The 22840-nt window shown below is 33.8% G+C and overlaps 4 protein-coding genes and 1 long non-coding RNA gene across 8 annotated transcripts; 4 read left to right on the top strand and 1 right to left on the bottom strand.

The window, feature by feature from the left end:
• The first annotated feature begins 124 nt into the window (after positions 1-124).
• Positions 125-3523, top strand: LOC108319897 (cysteine-rich receptor-like protein kinase 10). The gene is made up of 7 exons (XM_017551198.2): positions 125-912; positions 1610-1666; positions 1774-1964; positions 2061-2271; positions 2381-2618; positions 2885-3035; positions 3126-3523. Exons 1-7 carry the CDS (start codon positions 174-176, stop codon positions 3423-3425), a joined length of 1887 nt encoding a protein of 628 aa, XP_017406687.2. The 5' UTR covers positions 125-173; the 3' UTR covers positions 3426-3523.
• A 455-nt stretch (positions 3524-3978) lies between these two features.
• LOC108319944 (cysteine-rich receptor-like protein kinase 10) lies at positions 3979-7397 on the top strand. 2 transcript variants are annotated; one of them, XM_052869243.1, is made up of 8 exons: positions 3980-4887; positions 4930-4944; positions 5196-5333; positions 5416-5537; positions 5631-5841; positions 6088-6325; positions 6541-6691; positions 6810-7397. In XM_052869243.1, exons 1-8 carry the CDS (start codon positions 4116-4118, stop codon positions 7137-7139), a joined length of 1977 nt encoding a protein of 658 aa, XP_052725203.1. In that variant the 5' UTR covers positions 3980-4115; the 3' UTR covers positions 7140-7397. The 2 variants fall into 2 exon arrangements, with proteins under 2 accessions (XP_052725202.1, XP_052725203.1); XM_052869242.1 differs by having other exon boundaries at positions 3979-4944.
• Positions 7398-9501: 2104 nt separating this feature from the next.
• Positions 9502-14490, top strand: LOC108319908 (uncharacterized). 3 transcript variants are annotated; one of them, XR_008245571.1, is made up of 4 exons: positions 9502-9540; positions 10243-11792; positions 14105-14205; positions 14314-14490. XR_008245571.1 is itself a non-coding variant. In XM_017551209.2 (2 exons), exon 2 carries the CDS (start codon positions 10301-10303, stop codon positions 11663-11665), a length of 1365 nt encoding a protein of 454 aa, XP_017406698.2. In that variant the 5' UTR covers positions 9502-9540; positions 10243-10300; the 3' UTR covers positions 11666-11879. The 3 variants fall into 3 exon arrangements, 1 of the variants encoding a protein (XP_017406698.2); XR_008245570.1 differs by having other exon boundaries at positions 14105-14490; XM_017551209.2 differs by lacking the exons at positions 14105-14205; positions 14314-14490 and having other exon boundaries at positions 10243-11879.
• Positions 14491-15528: 1038 nt separating this feature from the next.
• Positions 15529-17261, bottom strand: LOC108319906 (uncharacterized). The gene has a single exon (XM_017551208.2). The coding sequence runs from the start codon at positions 17034-17036 to the stop codon at positions 15789-15791; it is 1248 nt and encodes a 415-aa protein (XP_017406697.2). The 5' UTR covers positions 17037-17261; the 3' UTR covers positions 15529-15788.
• Positions 17262-20433: 3172 nt separating this feature from the next.
• Positions 20434-21297, top strand: LOC128194326 (uncharacterized). The gene is made up of 2 exons (XR_008245747.1): positions 20434-21048; positions 21131-21297. It is a non-coding gene; the product is annotated as an uncharacterized LOC128194326 (long non-coding RNA).
• Positions 21298-22840: the final 1543 nt, after the last annotated feature.

Consider the following 22840-nt stretch of genomic DNA (forward strand, 5'->3'; position numbering starts at 1 on the left):
TATATTATCATAACAACTTTCATTCATTTCCCATTTTGCAACCAAAAATCATCGATCTTAACCAAGCTGCTGTTAACATGTTTGAGTGTTGTCTTCTGTCCAAAAGGCTATCCATGATGAACATGGTCAAGCATAGACCTTCAGCTGTCCTTTTGTTCTTGTTCATCGTATTTATGTTTATGTCGTCTCTCAATCGCGTTTCTGGAGAAGACCCTGTTGATATTTTCTGTCCCAGTGAATCCCCACTGTACAACCTCAATAGTCCATTCCATCACAACCTCAACCTTGTTCTGGGGTTGCTTTCCTCCGACACCGCTTCAAAGGCTGGTTTCTATAACACTTTTATAGGAGAAGAGACAAACAGAGTGTACGGACAGTCACTGTGCAGAGGGGATATCGGCAACTCCACAGTTTGCAAAGAATGCATTGAGAAAGCAAGCCAAGATATCATGAATAGGTGCAGGAGTGAAAGTGCAATGATATGGTATAACCTTTGCCAAGTACGCTACTCCTTTCAGAGCTTTGATGTGGTGGCTTACACCGGAAAGTACCCCAAGCAGAATGATGAGGAGAAGAATGTTTCTGATCCTATTCGATTTAGGGAATACTTGACTTTTCTAATGAAGAGTCTCTCGAACGAGGCTGCTTTCAATCCTGTCAAGAACATGTTTGCGGCAGGTGAAATTGACTATCCTGGGAAGAAGACAATTTATGGGTTGGTCCAATGTACGAGGGACATGTCCCACGACGGCTGTAGCACTTGTTTGAGTTACGCCTTCACAGAAATCACTGCATGCTGCTCCTACAGAGAAGGTGGGATTATTCTTAGTCGTACTTGCAATATGAGGTTCCAAATGTCTCAGTTCTTCAATGCTTCTTCTGCGTATATGTTGGTTTACCCAACTTCCTCAGGTATGGTTTTTGAATCTGACGAAAAATACGTGTGCCCACTGCACTGAAAATTGTTCAATTCTAGTGCTCACTTTCGTTGCTTTGCTTACGCAATTTCAAAATTCCATCTTTTTCTTTTGGATAGAGTCCGGTGATTAATTCTTATTCAAGTTCAATCTAAATATATTTCTGCTATTCCTATTTGTTTATTCATGTTTGCTAGAGGATAATTTTGAAAAACATAGTTGGATTATTTATTCCGTTTTTTAGTTTATAAATAATAAAAAAAATGGTTATTATCACTGGTGATGTGACATTTCACATATCTTCAAATGCATGAGTTACTTTTGGAGTACATATACCTGGGAAGCGAAGTAATACCGCAGTCATCCTCCATACACTGAGAGTCATATTTCTTACTAGATAATCTTCTGTTCTCACAGTTATTTCACTTTTATTTTGTGGCCGTTCTTTAGAGTTTTTAGAAAAATAAATACAATTTATGAAAGTGAAAACTAGTAAGTTTTTTCAAGATTAAAATTTAAGTTAATTATAATTGTTGGACGGCATGAATAGGAGTTTAGATTGTTTGTATCGTGTTGAATTCATCTGTGAAAAAGGTATTGACAAAAGGATGCTTTTTTTTACAACTTACAAGGAGGGAAACGGAAGTCCTGGATTCTTGTGCTGATTATATCTGGGTCGATTTTTGTATTAGCACTTTTTGTTGGGTTGGGCATTGCATGCTTACGAGGAAAGAAAAATAGAGACAGAGGTAACTTCTACAGTGCAATTTGTTAAGTATCATAAAACCATTTAAGAATCAGGTTCAACTTTCTTTGCTTCGTTTCCATTTGTGAATCGTGACTTCGAATGAAACAGATGAAGAAATGAGTGAACGAACGCTATTACAAGAGTTGACTACCCCTAAGCATGTGGCAGTCACAGAAGAAGGTGATTTGATTAGTTCCGAAGAACTGTTGTTCATGACTTTAGCTTCAATCAGGGTTGCTACTGATGACTTTTCAGATACAAATAAGCTGGGACAAGGAGGGTTTGGTGCAGTGTACAAGGTCACGTATATAAACCACTAAAAGCTCTATTTGTGGGGCATGCATGGTTGATATATAGTCCTCTCGCTGTGTTTGATTTTGGAATCTACATTGCAGGGTGTTCTGGCAGATGGTAATGAAGTAGCAGTCAAAAGACTGTCGAGGAAATCTTGGCAAGGCATAGAGGAATTTAAAAATGAAGTTGTGTTGATTGCCAAACTTCAACACAAGAATTTGGTGAGGCTGTTAGGTTGTGCCTTGGAGGGAGAAGAAAAGTTACTGATATATGAATTCATGTCAAACAAAAGCCTTGATCAACTTATATTTGGTTTGTTCTTTTGCTCACCTTTAGATTCTTAAACCTTCTGCATGTGTAGCTGATTGGTTTTTCGTCACAGTAGAAAACATCTGACTGACTCATGTTCTTTATTATGAAGATCCAGAAAAACGTTCAAAGCTTGATTGGAAGACATACAATGGTATTATCGATGGCATAGCGAGAGGACTGCTTTATCTCCACGAGGAGTCTCGCCTTAAAATCATTCACAGAGACTTAAAACCCAACAATGTGTTGTTAGACCACGAACTGTTGGCTAAAATATCAGATTTTGGTATGGCCAGGATATTTTCTGAGAATCAGAATGCAGCAAACACCAAAAGAGTTGTGGGAACATAGTAAGCCAATTTCATATATGCACCCATCTATATTTCTTTTAATATTTTACAAACTTGATTAAATCGCCGCTACTTTAATTGTAAAATTTTAGTTGGGCATTTAAGATTGTAAAAAAAATGGTACCAAATTTATGAAAAGTTATAACATTTATCAAATTCCCAAAATCGTGATATTAAAAATGGTACAAAAATCTATATTTTATTGAAGATTGTTTTCCTTGAACTGAACTATGAACCCATGCGCGATGTTGATGTTCAAACAATAGTGGATATATGGCTCCAGAGTATGCAATGGAAGGATTGTTCAGTGTGAAATCCGATGTGTTCAGCTTTGGCGTTATCTTGCTTGAAATCATCAGCGGAAAAAGAAACAGTGGTTTTTACCAAACCGAACTTGCCCCGACACTGCTGGCATATGTAAGTGAAACACTTTCGTCGTAACATAACATATATTAATGATTGAAACAAATGATGTAGTTCTGTTTTGTTTAACTGTAACTTTGGCAGGCATGGCGAGTGTGGAATGAAGGAAAAGCATTGGACTTTGTGGATCCAGTGGTGTTGGAATCATGCCTTGCATCTGAAGTTGTAAGATGCATGCACATTGGGCTTCTGTGCGTGCAGGAAAATCCGGAACACAGGCCCACCATGTCAGCTGTGATGCTTCTCCTGGGAAGTGAATCAATGGTCCTTCCCCAACCAAAACAACCTGCTTTTTCTTTGAGTAGGGTGCTTCGTCTCGATCCATCTACAAAAACCAATCCTTCAGGAAATGAGATTATATTTTCTGATATTTTACCACGATGATGGGGAAGACTTGGTCTACTTGTCATGTTTCATGTTCTGATGCTTAACGACAGCAACAGTATTCTTGACCTATGGACAAATGTTCCTTTCATGGCTGTCCCCACCCAACCCATCCTCGCAGAGACTTTGGGTCATCGCTCATAATCACAGTAAATGACACAAATAAATAATAAATATCTTGCTTGACTTGCTTCATTGACTTCACACCTGCTTCTTTATTAACATCCATATTTCTAATTTATGCATTATTTTAATGTCACTTTTACATTATAAAGCTTATTCTCACACGCTGTGTTATTTTTTCAGAACAAAATATGTGCAAAATGATGTATGTGAATAAATAATAAATAGGACAAGAAAGAAGATGACGAGAAAAGGAAAAAAAAAGCTATTGAAAGAATGTTCAACACTGAAGTTATTTGATACATTTAATTAATTCATCAGTATCAAAGCTAAACCTATGAATATAGAGAACTAATCCTTTCAACAAAAGTAATTAATGATTGGAGGAAGACGAAATTATTATGGGCAGGTTCCAAATATTTAACAGTATTACAAGTCAAGGACATGTATTTCCAGTGAAAAGGAAGCAAAAGTATCTGCGAAAAGTCAAGGAGACTCCAGTCACTACTAAATAAGAGAAGCAACGGAAACAGCAAAAGGAATGCGTATGTGAGTGGTAAGCGAGAGATGTTTACGCACGTATCCATGGCTTCGCTCAAGCTTGTGCTGCTGTTGTTCATTCTCAGCTTCCTCAACTTGAACACTTGCAAAGCACAGAACCAACTGAGCGACGACCCTGTCTATCTGTACCATAACTGTTCAGGCGGCAACACCACCGCCAACAGTGCCTACCAACTAAACGTCGGCACCCTCTTCAGTTCCCTATCTTCAAAATCCATAGAATTCTCAAACGACACCGTCGGAACATCCTCCTCCGACAGGGTGTACGGACTGTTCATGTGCAGAGGAGACGTGCCCACGGCGCTGTGTCAACAGTGCGTGTTGAACGCAACGCGACGTCTCCGCTCAGAGTGCTCTCTGGCCAAACAGGCCGTGATATGGTACGACGAGTGCACTGTTCGCTACTCCAACCGCTCTTTCTTCTCCACGGTGGCCGTTCGGCCACGTGTCGGACTCCTCAACACTGCCAACATATCCAACCAAGAAGCCTTCATGAAACTGCTTTTCTCAACCATAAACACAACCGCGGATGAGGCTGCCAACTTTTCCGTGGGATTGAAGAAATACGCGACCAAGCAGGCCAACATTTCTGGGTTTCAGTCACTATACTGTTTGGCTCAGTGCACACCCGATCTGTCCCCGCAAGACTGCAGAAGTTGTCTCAGTGATGTGATTGGAGACCTTCCTTGGTGCTGTCAGGGAAAGCAGGGAGGAAGGGTTCTCTATCCTAGCTGCAACGTTAGGTACGAACTCTACCCTTTCTACCGCCAAGTCGCACCCGCGCCTCCACCCTCATCGCCCCTACTTCCGCCTCCAGCTTCCGCTAATTCCCAAGGTATAATCTTCACACTTCAATTCAAACACACGGTCTCTCCACTGCTAGGTCTATTGATACTGTTCTTCTGTGATCAAAATTGAATTTTTATAACAAAAACATATATTAAGGATTACACTGCTCATCCAGCTAAAATTTATATCCCGAGGAGGAGAGAGAAGAACATAAGTAACTGTATTAAGTTTGTATTGAATTAAATGTAATTTCTTTCGTGGCATTTGTTTTGATGTTTTCGATTGGGTTGGATACAGGAGGCGGTGGGATCTCAACTGGGACCATTGTTGCGATTGTGGTTCCAATTACGGTAGCCGTGCTTCTGTTTATAGTGGGAATTTGTTTCTTGAGTAGAAGAGCTAGAAAGAAGCAGGGTTCTCTAAAGGAAGGAAAAAGTAAGGATCCACCGAAAAGATCCTCGTTTTTTCCCTTTTTGAATGAATGATTTTATCTTAAACGTTTGTTTTGGGTTTCTAGATGTAGATGACATCACCACTGTGGAATCCTTGCAATTCAGTTTTGGCACGATTTCAGCGGCCACAAACAATTTCTCTGCGGAAAATAAGCTGGGGGAGGGTGGATTTGGTGAGGTTTTCAAGGTAAGATTCTAGCGTGCTTTTTTTGTTTCTGTGAAAGAAGCAAATGAGATCCATTCTAGGATGTGTGATTCAGTTATGTTTGGAAAAATTCAGGGTGCTCTTCCGACTGGACAAGAAATAGCTGTCAAAAGACTCTCCAAAAGTTCTGGGCAAGGTGGAGAAGAATTTAAGAATGAAGTGGTGGTGGTTGCCAAGCTCCAACATAGAAATTTAGTGAGGCTTCTTGGGTTTTGCTTGCAAGGAGAAGAGAAGATACTTGTTTATGAATATGTTCCCAACAAAAGTCTCGACTATACTCTCTTTGGTGGGATCAGACAATCCTTCTGAACTATGTTATATTTTATATGCTTGCTTTTTTTTCTCTTCTTGTTTTTGCCTTTTTGGCATCTTCTGGATATGCTTAATAGGCGACCACAATAAATAAAACTGTGCATAAAAATTTAATATATTATATGCTTCAAGTATTCAAAGTGTTGCGATGTTGCTTCTAGATTACTTCACTGTTATTTGACACTCTTCCTGCGACTTGAATGTTTTGTCCAATTTGTAGACCCTGAAAAGCAAAGGGAGTTGGATTGGAGGAGACGTTACAAGATTATTGAAGGGACTGCTCGAGGCATTCAATATCTTCATGAAGATTCTAGGCTTAGAATTATACATCGAGATCTTAAAGCAAGTAACATATTGTTAGATAGTGATTTGAGTCCAAAAATCTCAGATTTTGGCATGGCAAGAATATTTGGAGTTGATCAAACTCAAGGAAACACGGACAGAATTGTAGGAACCTAGTAAGTACAGATTTCTATCTTCCTCAGAGCACCTTTATTTGTGGAAGCACAGTTTCTAATTCTAACATATCGATCAAAATCATTTCAAATGTCTTGTAGTTTTAAACAAACATACAAAATTTAAACCCAGTTTGCATTACTGTGCCAGATTTCTGTCTTTTGTTTCCTGTGCTGACGGTTGTGTTGATTATTCAATCCGTGTTTTATTTATACAGTGGATATATGGCTCCAGAATATGCAATGCATGGAGAGTTCTCTGTTAAGTCTGACGTGTACAGTTTTGGAGTCCTCCTTATGGAGATTATAAGCGGCAAGAAGAATAGTTCTTTCTATCAAACGGATGGTGCTGAGGATCTATTGAGCTATGTAAGTAGAGCAGATATTTAGCTTCCTTGAACTAATTCATACAAATGTATTCTAGTGAAAAGGGAAAATATGTGGTGCTCACATCACACTGAGAACTACTTGATGTAACTTTTTGCAGGCGTGGCTACTTTGGAAGGATGGAACACCTTTGGAACTGATGGACCCCATATTAAGAGAATCCTACAATCAGAATGAAATCATCAGAACCATCCATATTGGTCTGCTGTGTGTCCAAGAAGATCCCGAAGACAGACCTACAATGGCAACAATAGTTCTTATGCTAGATAGTAGCACTGTTACTCTACCAACTCCTAAGCGGCCTGCATTTTTCATCCACAGTGGAACTGATACATACATGCCAAAAGGGCAGCAATTTGATCAGTCTATAACAAAATCATTACCAGTTTCTATCAATGAGGTTTCCATTAGCGAAATGGATCCTAGATAAGCTTGATTGCTTGGAGATTTTAGACTGTATCAATTACCCATCACGTACTTAGTTGTCGTAGTTTCGCATGACTAAATTTGGATATCTTGGAACACTATGTATTGTATTCTAGTTGCTTATTTTTCAGCTCGAAGTAATATATGCATGAAGGCTATTTTGTTTTCTCAGAAAAATATGAAACGTACATTTGGTGGCAGGATTCGTGAAATGTATCAAGCACAGTATAGTAAAGACTGATCGAGTTGCTATTTTGTTCAACATCTACAATTTTGAATCAACAAACTTATCTCGTATTTAAACAATGTTAATTAACATCCAAATGTGACTCTGCAAGTTCAAGTGTCTATGTGCAATAGAAAGAATTTTTCAACTTGTATTGATTTATGTTTTCTGGTTCTTGAATCTTTAAGGATTTGAAAATTATGAGTAATGTGCCCAGCCTAAAGAAACAAACATGCAGAAGGGGTTGAAGCCTGCCTAGGATGAGGTGAAAAAGAACTTTCCATTTGGTGATAATGCAACACAGAAATGGTACATTTGGGCCATCAAAATTGACTGAAACGAAAGATATTTATTTAGAATTGGGAGAAAAAGAAAGTCACAGCACAACCAAGTGCCAGTCTTCTTTCGCCATCCTTCTTAATCATCATTTTCCACTAAACCAACGTCTCGTACTCATATCTGCCTCAGGAATATTTTAACCACCAATTATTAACAAATTAAATGATTGGAAGTAGCCATAGGCTTGGAATACCATACTTCTGAATGTCCTTTATGCCTAGCCAATCCTTTCCATACTTTTTCTCGAGTCTCATCTTCCCCTTATGCCTATTTCAAACCATTTAATGAGATTATTGATTACTCAACTTATGAAATTTATGGCTCAATTAGTAACATCATTTAATTAGTAACATTATTTATGTATTTAGTTCTATATAGTATGATCGAGATGTTTTCAGATTGATCAAACGAGCAATGTCTTCATTATTGTTTATCTCACACATTAGACGACCTCCATTGAAGAGTGTGTAATCCTTGTTAATTTATCATGCTACAAATTAAATATGTTTATAGGTAAAGTATATTTATTCACTTTTTTATCGTGACTAAGTTTAATTAAAAACTAATTTAGAAATCTATAAATTTAAGTGTAAAGTAAGAAGACAAATTATTACTGTAAATTTAGCTTATTATGTTAAATTAGTTTACCATTTTAACTGTATTTGAAATATATCATGTGTCAAAATCATAAAATGAAATGTTATGTATCAAAATTTAAAAGATATTACGTATCAATGCAGAAAAATCTCATAAACAAAATTAGATTTCTTCCATAACAAAAGTTTGTAGATGTCTTTTATTTATAATGATAAAATTCTCACAAATTGAATTAAGATTATATTTCATTTAGGTAACATATGTATATTATTGTGAAGAAAAATCACATAATTCACTAAGTTATAGATGTAATTAATTATCTTATGAACTTGTTGTATTAGTAATAACAAGTGAAAAATAATAATAATAAATAAATTAATGATAATAATGACAGTTAAAATGAATTCATAAAATAATAAATTTAATAATAAAAAAAATCATAAACAATAATAATAACAGTAGAATCTTAAAGATAACAATAATAATGACCAATTAAAATAATAATATATAAAAAAAATCAAATCATAAACTAATAATAATAATAATATACTTATAGTCTAATACTTAATATAAATTTATTTATATCGAAAACGATAATTTGATGATATGAAAAGATTAATTGATGATGTCGACTAATGAAACTAAACATTTGTGCGTGTGACTACAACACGAAGGAATGACTCATGAACAAATTTGTTCTTTGTTCATCTTCTTATAGTCAATGGTTGCAAAACTTTTTTTCTTTATCGTTATTTTTTTGTAAAAAAATATAAAAGTATTTACTCAACTCTATACTAATACCCAATTTTAAAAATAAGATATTATTTATATTTATTCTGGTATTATATATCTTATAACACCTAAATTTATATTGAAAATAAAGTATAGGCTGATAAAAAAAATTAAAAGCATTGATACAATCTCATAAATATTGATTCTTTTTAATTTAAGTAATTAAATTAAATTAGAGTATTGTTGAGTAATGTGAATTTATCCTTTTAGTATACACATTTATTATTCAATTTTATCTTTTAATAAGTAATGTTTTTTAAATTAAAATAAATTAAACTAACATAATTCTCTATAATACAAAAAATTATGGTTTAATTTGGGAAGAAAGCAGTTGGAGTGAAGAAAAGCCTCGGCAAGCTATATATGGCTATAGTCTTCTCCTGAGTTAACAACTCAACTCGTTACTTGCTTCCACTCGTTACTTGCTTCCATTGCATTGCTTCTCATTCAGGTGATGTTCCTTCTTACCATTTATCTTCCTTTATGGAACAAGCTTTTGCCTTTTCTCTATTCAAACTTTCTTTTTTCTCACTCATAGAATGAAGGAATTCGGTTCATATCTATCAAGATTTATTTTCTTTCAAATTTTCTGTTGGTTGTGTTTTTTTTTTCTTTCTTTCTTTAGGGTTTGCTCTAAAACCTCCCACACAGCACTCATCGCCCTTCCACTGTTTTCTTAAATTGTTCTTTTTTTAGTTGCGTTTTCTTTGGGGAAGCATTTGTTTCTGCTGGAAAACCATAACCATCGGCCGATAATCTGGGTAGTGTTTTCTTGTTTAGAGTTGAGTTAGTATTTATAATTATTCTAAATGATTCTGATCAGCTTTTGTTGAAATTGAAATTTTCTTTTGACACTGTTATGGGTTTTTGCGTGAAATGTTTATTCTTTAGTTCTTTATTCCATCTTCCACCCTCCTTCCCCACTATTGTATCCTATCTGTGTTAAGATGTTCGTGAATGGTGAATAAATGTTGAGTTGATGTTAAATAGTTTATCTTTCTTTTTTTCATTTCTTGGAACTCTGAAGCTTTCTTTTTAAATACCGTTTGGTCGCCATTGATTTATACATGAATTTATGGGTTATTAGTGTATCTTTACATTACTGATAATTGTTCACCTAGTTCTTTAATTATGTTTTTCCAATTGAAAGCAGGGAGTCTGGCCTAGCCATTCGGATCAGTTACTATTAGGAGTTTCTGTGTAAGTTAAGCATGATTAAGCGGTCGCCAAGTAGGAACAGCAGAACCAGAGGCATCAAGGTAAAGCATATTCTGCAGATTATTCTGTTGTTGGGCGTTTGCTTCTGGTTGATCTATCAGGTTAAGCACTCGCGTGATAAGAAAAATGAATATGATGAAAATGATAGAGAAGTGTCAGTTGGAACTAAGACTGTGTATCCGACTCCGAAACTTGGTAGAAAAGATCTTCATCCAGGTAAGGATGAAGATAAACATGAACACAATGAACGTGAAGAAGAAGGAAATGAGCATGAATTTGAAGAAAATGATGACAAGCTTGGATTGAGAGTAGGAGGAGAAGAGGAAGAGGAAGATGAAAGCAGAAGCGATGAGATGGAAGATGAAAGGGGTGGAGGAGATGATGAAATGGAAGATGAAAGGGGTGGAGGAGATGATGAGATAGATGAGACTGATCAAGAGCAATCAACAGCAGATACTGATCGTGATGAAGATCTGCCCGACGATGAGGAAGAAAAAGAAGAGGAGAGTAATGAGAAAGAAAACAACAGTAAAGAGGAGGAAAGGGATGGTTCAGTTGAAAAACACAATAGTCATGAAGCTCGGGAGCAACATTACAAGGGGGATGATGCATCTAGTGCTGTGACTCACGATACTAGTACAACTAGCACTGAAACTGTGTCACTTTTAGAAAACCCTGATGTAAACTTAGATTTTAATAATAAAGAAGCTGAATTGGCGAGTGAGCAGTCTTTCAATGCGAGCTTGTCCAACGCTGTGTATAGCTCACATCTACACAATGTTACCACGACATTTTTGGACAGTCATTCAGAAGCAGGCACTAATCTGACAGTAGTGATTGCTGGAGGAAGCAATGAGTTGACAAGAATCAGTGCCAATACTTCATTTGAACTGAATAAAACGGTGATATTTTCTGAATCATACCAAACTCAAAATGGTACCGTGAACACAATAGTAACCGGGGTAGCAAAAAATATACTCACAGAAGGGTTAGTGCAGGATGGCAATAAGGTCTATGAAGAAAACCAGCCCGGTTCTAATTCGGCAGTTCCTGTTGAAATAGAAAAGGGAGATGCAGCTGCAGGTGAATCTTCTAATCTTGAGGGTGGTGTACTAGAGAACACTACAAAATCTGTGGCATCAAATGAAACAGATAATAACACTGAAGTGAGTGAAACTAACAATACTCAGAATATTTCTCATACGAATGAGAACACTGATTCTATTAAGGATGGATTCAAAGGTGATTCATCTGATTCTCACATCCTCAAGAGTGTCGCAGAGGACCGAACTGATCTGGATACGTTGCCAGATATTATAAAAGAAGGGGATGTTGTTGACGCCATTGCAACAGACTAAAAGCATGGTTTTTTGTTCTCAAGAAGAGCTGAGAGATTAGAGTTTTTGTTTCGACCCATGTTGATATTTGAACACTTTTTCCTGTCAAATAGATAAATGTCTAGGCAAGACCATCAAAGTTACAAAGGTAGGCTTGTGGATATTCATATCAAAGTTTGAATATGTAACTAGTTTTTTTTTCCACTATCTACTGCTGTTTTGCTGCTTTGTTTTATTACTTGCCCTGCAATCTTCTTTTTCCTTTTCCCCATTAGCCTTTATTCGTTTGAACAGATTATACTGTTCAAACGGGTTTGAGAGCGAAGAAATGAAACGCGATCGTGTTCGTTTCTGCTGATCTGCGAGAATGAATTACAGTGGATTTGCAAGATACGTCTGTATATGATCACTCGCATATATGCGATGATTTGCACTCATTGTGAATAAAATTTCACTTTTGCCCTTAACACATTTGATTCCATATGTGATTACAGACGCTGTGTCCAATTACAGTTATTAGAAAAAATATTGAATCAGTTTATTCTATTACGGGACTGCGTAATCGGTGCAGCTACAAATATATATGAATGGTGGATGGTGTATTCGATTACTGATGCTGTAATCGGTTACGCGTGAATATATAATTTGGATTTTTGTGTGAATCTATGCTTCATCTTTCTTTGTTCCCTTATCTAATAATAAATCAATCAATGAATTTAATTCTCTTTTCTTTTTCTACAAATCGATCGCTTTCGTCTGAGGAAAAACTGAAAAAAATACTCCAATAAGTTTGTTCCTTCTTCTATGCTTTCGGTTTTTATTTTTAAGCAAAATTGCAACAATATTTGTTTCTTTTTTGGTCCGTTTCAACCACTAAACTTTGAACAAAAAACAACATTTATTTGTTTCTTTTGTTCCCAAGAAGATTGAAATGTTTTGTAAATTAATTTTGGAGTTTTTCCAATGCATTTTAAAAAGAGAAAATAATTTTTTTTAAGTTTCTGTTTTTTCCCTTATTTTTTTTCTTTTTATTTTTTTTTCCTTACCAGCGACAAAAAATAATAAGATCAAGCTGAATTAGTCGTGTAAACTTTATCCAATTAGATTAATTTTGCGCAAAAAAGAGTTTTAATTTCATTTAAAAAAAATTATGTGTTTTCATTTGAACAAGTCAGCTAGTTAATCTAATTACTGTTAGTCAAATTTAATAATTACTTACTTTCAGAAACTAATCTTTTTGTTTACCCACGTGAAACATTTTAAACATTAATTTTAACAATTATTCATAATTTTTTTCTCTTCCTAAACATTTTTACAATTAAATATAACATTACAAAATAACATTTTATAATACTTTTATAACTAGGGGCAATCTGGTCATCTTCATTTTCTACCAATTAAACTAATTTTTAAAATCTATCACATAAATCAAATTCTACACTAATTCTCGTAAACTTTACTTCCAAAGTCACTCTTAATTACCCACAAATCCACTCAAAAAAACAACAAAAAAATTACACTCAAATCCACACAAATCCATTCAAATCATCTCTCATCTCCCCCAAATCACTCCAACCGAACACAGCTTTAGTCTTCTTGTTCCAATTTATTTCTTTTCTTCTTCTTTTATGCTTTGATACAGTGGAAAGAAAGGTTAGGAAAATATTAAAAAGAAATTAATTGAAGAAAAATGGAAGAAATATTTATACATATATATATATATATATATATATATATATATATATATATATATATATATATATATATTTTTATTTTTTTTAATTTCTTTTTTTAAAAAAAAAATTTAAGGCATGGTAGTAACATATTTTGGACACATTTTTGGCAAGCACTTAATTTCATTAATTACAAAAATATTTGAACTTTCAAAATTGTGCACTTTACTGGTTGGTTAAAATTCATCTATTATAAAATTATGAATAGGATTAATTAAATGGATTTGTCTTTATGTAATTTTATAATTTCCCATTGATATTAATTTCTAAAAGAAACATTTTTCTGTAATCATAATATAGTATTAGTGTGGAGTATTTGTTAATTATATCTATTATCTTTAGTAGAGTACTTGCTCTTACGGAATGTAAATCAAATTCTACTTAAAAAATTTGAAATCGATGGCACTATCGATGTATTAACAAAAATGATGGAAGTATGTGGTTGTGTGTGTATTAGTTTAGGAAAATGATACTTGAACAACTATTTTTGACAACATTTAGACACGTGCACACGTGTCAAAATCTGAGTAGTCCATTTTCATTTAATTTTTCCAACTGGACCACTCAGATTTTGACACGTGTGCGCGTGTCTAAATGTTGTCAAAAATGATTGTTCAAGTATTATTTTCCATTAGTTTAATATGATGAGTGATGAGTTGGCTAGATTTTGAAATGAGTAATTGGATGGTAGGGATGAGTTTATACTGTCATCTTTATCTGTTTGAAGCTGACAGAAAGGATGATTCTTGCGGGCCATGAAGAGGACATGTCCATTCCAGTTGTCCACAACTACATTTCTGCACCAAAATACAGCAGTTGAGTCATATGGTACGTCAAATTGAATTCAAATGGAGCCTTTTCGTCCCTTACAAATCACTGCATTGTATGAATACATTAATTAATGGATAATGCTGGTTACTCTTTCATCTTGTTCAGTGGTGCAATTGCAGGCCTCGAGCTGGTTTAAGCTCATCACTGTTGATTTGGATTAGATTCTTCAGTGGCAACTCAACTTCTCAATAATAGATGCACAAGTTTCTCTGTCATTCTACTACCTGTCAATGTACTACTGTCTTATAGAGTTTACTGTATAGGATATTTTACATGTATAACTGCCAATTTTAATATATGTATTTTTTAAAATATGTAGATGGAATTTTGACAAGTAATGTATGATTATTTTTAACTGTTATAGATTATTTTAAGAAGATTTTAAAATTTAATTTCAAAATTAATTTAAAGAATGAATTGAAAGAAATAAATAATTAAGAACATCATATATATGAACAAAGTTCAAAGATCGTGGTTTGAGAAAGATGTTGAGCGAATTTAAAATTCAAATTAAAGTGAACTCTGTTGGAAAGTAGTGAAAATTATAACCTTGACTTGTTATCCCTGTGGAAAGAGAAACAAAGGAGATAAAATTTAGTAGAGTAAGCTTGTTTGTATTAGGTTGAAATGCTTGAAAATTAAGAAAAAGTTTGTAATAGATTTGAGATTTATATGAAAGAATAAAAATAATAATTAATTAAATAATATAATGAATTATATATCAAAATACCCATTAATATAATGAATTATATATCAAAATTGTTTGTGCCATGTAATAATCAACTTAAATTGAATATCTTTATAAGATATAATCCATCCTGCACCATAATCGATTATCTCTTTTTTTTAATGTACCTGACATTATTTGTCTATATTATTAATTATTTATACGTCAAAAGAAAATTATTCCAACCAACAAATTACTTTCACAATGGAAATAAACTCTTATACTCTCTTAAACATTAAATAATTGTACAATTTTTGTACGTTAATATTGATTATTTTGGAAAAAATAAAAATAAAGGTAACCCTTAAAAGCCGTTAATTGAAGTCAAGAAGTTTTGATAGTGATTTTGATTTCTTTTGAAATGTGGCTATAAAATTGGAAATATAATATCAAGGTTTGATGTGGACAGAAGCATTTTGGCTGTCTACAGGCTGGCCTAATGCTTTGCTCCTTCTCATCCCATTATTATTACTTTTGGCTTTCCAAATATTTACATTCATTTCTTTATTACGAGAAGGTAAGAAAATAATACAGGTAAATTCTCGTATCAGAGATCACGCACTCGTGCATAGGATTCTGATGCACACCAGACATCAATTAAAAACTCTGTACAGAGCAACTCTTCATAAAAAAACAACGAAGAATAAAAGAATACAAGATCATCAAAAATAAATTCAAAACTTTATGTCTGTACTAAAAAAAATGCCAAATAATTTCCTAACTGTACATCTTCACTCCAACTCAAAAAAACTGAAAAAAAAAAAAAACTGAGTCTTGGTCTCTCCAAAATGATCACAGAACATAGCCTTAAGAATGACAGAGGAATTCACCTCGAAAAGACAAAATCCAGAATCTACTGCCTTAACTCCTTGCGGAGTTTCTGGGAGAACAGCTTGCAAGCGTCCATACTCAAATCCAGGGCCGCCGCGAGAGCAACGAAAGCAGCAGCATCTTCCGTGCAAGTCACGTGCTGTACCCCAACCTCCACTTCGGGCTTGCTACACTTCCCTTCACCGTCCACTGTCGCTGACATCACAAACCCCTTGTTAAAAAGCGAATTCGGTTCAAATCCGAAATCCAAACTGGACCCGGACCCGGACCCGAGATCCCAGCTGCCGCGCGGAGTGTTCAAAGGAGTGACGCCGGAGGTAGCGTCGATGGTGAATTTGCCGCCGTGCTGGGAGCTGATGGTGGACCCTGCGAGGGTGACTGGGTCAGCGGTGGCGGGGAGGATTTGAAATCGGTAGCCCACGGCGTTGGAGTTGTTGGGCTCGCGCCAGGCCTCGAGGCGGCCCCAGGGCTTCCACGTGCCGTCTCCGTCGGGGCGGATTATGAGCCAGGCTCCGGGGTTGGAGCGGCTGACCCGCTGCGAACCCGGGGAAGGGACAAAGGGCGTGGCCATGGAGGCGGCGGCTACCGGCGAGCCGGAAAGGTCGTGAACGGTGATGGACCATCCTTTTCGCTCCGCGGTACTGTTAGCGTTGGGCGAAGGGAAGTGAGCGGGATTCTTGTCCCTGAAGCTGAACTTGCAAGTGAAAACGGGTTGCTTGACGTCGCCTTTGATTTGGAAAACCTGAGGGCTACACTCCGGTTCGCCGTCGAAGCGGAAGACGAAGCGCGGGTCCGGGTCGGCCCGGATAGTTAAATGAAGTAACTGGACCCGATTGGTGGTTTTGGTAAGGGGGAGCCAACCGTTGTGGAAAGTGCAGGCGCGTGATTCGGCGAGGGTGAGATCGAGGGGAATGGAGATTTTGCCTATTAGTTTGGCGGAGGTGAAGATGCAGGAGGGAGTGGCCGCCCCCTTGTACACCCATATCTTTATCTGGGCTTTCTTAGACGCTTTCATGATTTTGGGTTTGGAGAAATCGAAGGATGCCGCCAGCGACCGAGGATGTGGATCCAACTCCGTTATCAGAGGAACACTGCACACGTTGCTGCCTGAAAGAGATTCCTCACAATCCACTCCCTTCAGTTGAATCTTGCAGAATAAGGAAGAAGTGGAAGGGTGCACCTTGCCTGAGAACGAAGAAGGTTTGGACGACGCCGGCGACTTCACGGCGAGGTTTCCGACGAGAATCCGCACGAAGGGGCACGGATCCATGTTGAATGAAAGAGTGATGAATGAATGAAGCTTGAGGGTGGATTCGATTAATATGAGAGAGTAGCCAATAGATTTTGGCGTTGAGGAAGCAACTGCTCACTCATATTCATATATTTGTACATTGACAGCTGAGGTGACACTCAACGAGAGAGAGAGAAAGGAGAGATTATCAAGGAAACTGAATATGACAGCCTGTAACCTGTTGGAGATTCATTATTCTTTCTTTCACATTTCTCATTCTTTCTTCTTTCTCTTTTATCATTAATTACCAATTAATATTTTACTTCCATATTTTACAAATAATAATATAAATTCCATTATTTTCTTTTAATATACTCTATTACTTTTATTTACCATCAAAATTTATTTATTTTGCTTTCAGGTTTTGATACAGAGAATATACTCTTCCCTCTTAATTACCCATTTATTCAATTTAAATTCTCATACATGAATCAACAAGTTCAATTAAAAATAATGGCTACAGTTTTTATTCCCCACTCTTTTATTTTAATTAAGTCCACCATATTTCATAATTCATAATTCAAAAACCTCTAGTAAATGGTAAATTAATAAAAATAAAAACAGCATTAATAAATACCTTTCTCCATTATTACCAATTCAAAATATACCACATTTTGACTGTCGCTTATTCTCATCTAACATTCACTCCTCTCCTCTGTTTTACCAAATAAAAAACACCAACTCCTCTCTGATCTTATAACATCAAAATCACCAAATACGGAAACATTAACAGTGGACGCAGTGATTTGCTTAATTTTCTTTTATACGTAATATAAGCCATAAAATTTAATTAATTGTTGTTAGTATAATGTATATTATCTTTAACTATTTTTCCAAATACAACTAAGACATTTTCTCCTTCATAATATTTTATCATTCCCATCAGTCAATAATCTCGATTAAGAAAATTTAAATATCATTTCATTCAAATTAGTGTTGATAACAACAATTAATAAATGACCTGGTATTATAATACATACATATTCATAAAAAATAAATAAATAGAAAGGTGAAATTAATCATCTAGCTGGGTTTTCTCAATGCTACTATAATATTTTTTTTTAGTTTCGAAAGAAAAACCAATACAAATAAAAAGGTGTACTTAATCATCTAGATACGATTTTCTCTATACGATGATATTTTTGAAAAGTTTTCAAGAAAACCGATATAATATTCATTTTTAAACCAGCACAATATCACATGTTTATTATAATTCTTAAAAATAAGATAACTTTTACATTCGTTCTCTTTTATTTAGGCGTGTTTTTAATGACAGAAAATTACTGGTTTTTTATTGACTAATTAATCAAATAAAATCAATAGTTTATAATTTGTTCATTTTTACCTGATTTTCAACTACCTTGCTTAGTTATATATTAAATTTTTTCCTAACGAAGTTTTTATGCTAATGCTTAAAATAATAACAATTAATTCATTTTCAAATTTTCTTAAATTCAATATTCACTTTTCTCTTGATCCAGAAAATTATTTATAGAACCTCTCCGCAGCATATAAATTCATAATAACTATGTTTTAGTCTATTGAATTAATATGATGTAATGATTGGAGTGGTGGTGATAAAATGGTGTTATCTGACGTGGCGGGATGGAAGTGATACAGTTGTAACACAGAGGTAACAGAAAAAGTGTTATGAAATTGAGGCAATGAGCTGTAGAGAGAGAGAGAGAGTGGATACCAGCGAAGCGTGGTTGGCCAAAGGGTGTCGTGTTCAGAGTGCGCACGTACGCCGTCAACTTTGCGTACATCTATGTTTCTCACACCTCTGTCGGAGATCCAACTATCACACACCTGTTCCAAATATTCAATATTATTTTTTAATAAATATATATATATATATATATATATATATATATATATATATATGTTTTTACTCATATAAATAAATAATTATAATTAGAAGAATATAGTCTAATGATAACAAGAAATAAAATAAAGACGTTATTTTATTAATTGTGATTTATTACGAGATGGTCGTAGATGCAAACTAAATCTAACCTCTTCTATACCTATAAGTTTATTTTGTTGTTCACCAACTATTGATATATATAATGAACAATTTTAAGCTTGCTAAAGTTCCAAAAATATATATAATATATACAGTTTCCACTTTATTCAAATTGTTGCTTCGAGAATATGGTTGGGTTCTAGAATGTAAAAGACATCATAAATCAATTAATTCCAAATTTGAAAGTTTTATTTGTTTATATGAAAAATAAGTTTCTTAAGTGAGACGTACCAAACTAACAAACGTAATCATAAATTTCAAACCGGACAAATACAATTAGAAGATAAAAATATAATACAAATAAATATATTATTTTCTATTTGTCAGAAAATAATATTTATTATATAAATATATTTTACTAATTATAAGTAGTGTCGCTGCTTTATCTATATCTATATATATATTCTTTTTTTATCCATATTTAACTTTCAATTTATCCTTTAAATAAATAAATAAAATAAAATTTTTACTAATTTTACTTTTTAAATAAATGTTTTTTATTTTAAATTTAACCCTTTTTCTAACTTAATCATTTTTTAATTATGAATCTACTTACAAAATAAATAAAAAACATTTATCTTTACAATAAAATTATAGAAAATATTTTTTATTATAATAAAAAAGAAAACTTTAAAGCATATATTTTCACTAGTTATTATTAAAAAATACTGGAAATATTTATTTTATAGTATAGTTTAAATTACTCAACTTATTCCCAGTTCAATCACAGCTGGTATAGATCGTAAATTTGATAATACTTAACCCAGTTAAATTTAATCTGGTTGAATAAAAGAGTATATCAAACTCAACCCAGTCCAGGTCAGTTATACCTCTTTATAAATATTAATAATACCTATGAGTTTTGCATTATTATTATTATATATGTAAACTTAAATACATGAATTATATATTTTATAAAAGTACTATATCACGTAATATTAAGAATAATATAATAATATATTACGCACTATATACTAACCAGCCAGCTTTAAAATGACTTTTCTTAATATTTTTACTCCCACTTACATACGACGAGTTTGAAAATGTTTGACGTCCTTTTTCTGGTTGAAAGCTTCTCCTTAAAGTACTGCATACAATTCTTTTTATTAGGAAATAGTCAATTAATATTAATGGAGGAAAATGACAATCGTATGCAGGCAATTAATGATATTTTATGTGTGTTGTTACGATCTGCCGTTCATTCTCTCACGTAACATCACCACTTTGGAATTTAGGGTACGTGACAGCTATTTATGCTTTACTTCTACACACATTATCTTTTCAAAAACCCTCTTTTTATATTATTCTAAGATTGTACAACAATTTTATTAGAATGGGAAATAAGGATAGGACTAGCAAGTACATGTCTTTAATTTAATTAATATGGAAAGCTCAGACCGGGGGCATTAGCGTAAATATCAGCATGTTTGGTGTCGAAAGCATCGTAAGGCCCAAGGGTAAATCCAATGGGCCCGGGTCCAGTTACTGTTGGCCCAATAGTAGTTTGGTCCATGGACATTATTTGAGTAGCATATTTTGCAACAGTGTTTTTCAGTTCCTCCAACGAAAACATCAGATGCTGTAACTCTTGCAATCCAAGTTCGTTAACGGGGATCTCCCACCAGAATTGGCTCTGTCTCGTTTTCCACGCTCGATCTAGCTCTTCTCCTCGCCTTTTCTCCATCTCTAGCTCGTTAACAATCTGAGTGAGTTGCGCGTTGAGATTACGAATATTAGCACTGCGATGAGCCTCAACGAGTTGGTGACCACCACCACTGCGATTATACTCTGGTGATGAGTTTGAAGTTACGTAAGAATCAACGACGGATTCAACTTGCGGGTGGCCGAACGAAAAGGCCTTGTCCGCGGGAGAGAAAACGATGATTGCGATTTCTACTCCACAGAGTGTGCAGAGCTCACTCGCTTTTTTGAAGAGTCCCGAACGACGCTTCGAAAATGTTACTTGTAAGTGACTCTTTTTTGGTATTTTCTCAATCGGAATCCTTTGCCGACCTGAACTGCACTTTTTCTTCATCATGCTTTGAAGGTGTTTGCGATTTGGCGTTCTGGAGTTGGAGAACATAATGCACTATTTATATTTCACGTTTAAGGTGTGCCAACTCACAAACTTAACTCTCCTATCATAATGCTTTATTACTCTTTATAAAAACTCCAGGATTAGCAAGTTATCAAATCCTAAATCTTAATGCTTCATTATATCATATCTCCAATCTCTTACTTCGCCTTATCAGAAGATTTTCACTTTTCTAAAATTAATTATTTTAAACCTCTATATATGTTATATATTTTATCCTAACATTTACTTTCTGCATCAATTTTGTACAATTAACTATACACTGTTATTTTTCTTTTCGGTTGAAATATTGGTCATAGGATGAATTTCATTAGACAATACACGTTAATGGTAATATAATTACATTATAAACTGAGAATAAAATCATATAAAGAAACATCGAGATTTAAGATTGAGGAAAAGAAAATTGACGATGTTACCCAGTGAGACGTTTTAACTGTATTGAATTCTGATTTTCTAGGTTTATTCTCTTTCATTCCATTTGGGGTTTCTTTTGTAGACTTTTATTTCATACATATTGACGTACTTTTCATTTTATGCATTATATTAAAGAATTTAATACCCATATGTTATGGGTATAAAAGTTTTTGTACTATTAATTAATCAAAAATCATATTTGATATATTTTTTAAATGGTTATTATTAAATTAATAATATTACCATACAAATCATTAATAGTTCTTACAACTATCTTCGGACATATTATTTATTTGACATAAAACTTTTGATGACTAAAACAGTGTGAACAATTGCCTGTGTTGGAATATGTAAAACTCTTGGCCTTTTTAATATATCATTTCAAAAAACTAATCGTTTGATCTTTAAACTTTGATCAGTTTTGATATTTGTGGATAAAAAATTGCAGTTGAAACAAAAAACTCAACTTAAAAACAATAATTTATATTCCTTAATACTGATCAATGATAAAGTTACTAACTATTTTACATATATGATGAAAAAATGGGTTGAAAGAGAAATGAAAAAAATAATACAAGAAAAAAGAAGATAGAAAATAATTTATTAAAAAATTAATTATTAGACTCTTAATTGAGTTTTCATTTCAAGGATGGAGTTAATCAGGAAGTTATAAATAGTTAATCTCCATGATGAATATAAAATAACATCTTGTGTATAACTTCTTGTTATTTAAAGCTAATGATTATCTTCAACATTAAATATATACTTATCACATCTTTTTCTTTTCTACCAGCACACTTAAGCCGGAAACTCTAACCATGGTTCGTGTTAGGCTTAAAATTATATTGGTTTACAAAATTTTGTAATTTTTAAGATATATAATTACATTGAAATTAAATTTTTTTTTTTAAATTATTTTATTTTTAAAATATTTTGTTTGAATAGAAAAAAATAATGAATTTTAATTATTTATTTAAATAAAGTATTTTAATTATTATTATATATAAAAATTTAGTTAAATGCTAAATAGTTGTTAAGAATTAAAAATTATAAAAATTAATTATTTTATATAGTCGATTTGGATTGATGTTTTATTTTTGTCAAAATTTGTCACTTTTTTTTAACCAATATTTTAAAAAAAAATTATCATGTCGAACACAATTATTTATGTTGACATTGATCAAGATTATTTATATGATCTTGATAATTGACGGTTTTTTTCTAACTATTTTTATTAATGTCAAG

The sequence above is a fragment of the Vigna angularis genome, chromosome 10, assembly GCF_016808095.1.
Source record: "Vigna angularis cultivar LongXiaoDou No.4 chromosome 10, ASM1680809v1, whole genome shotgun sequence".
Classification (NCBI taxonomy): Eukaryota; Viridiplantae; Streptophyta; class Magnoliopsida; order Fabales; family Fabaceae; genus Vigna; species Vigna angularis.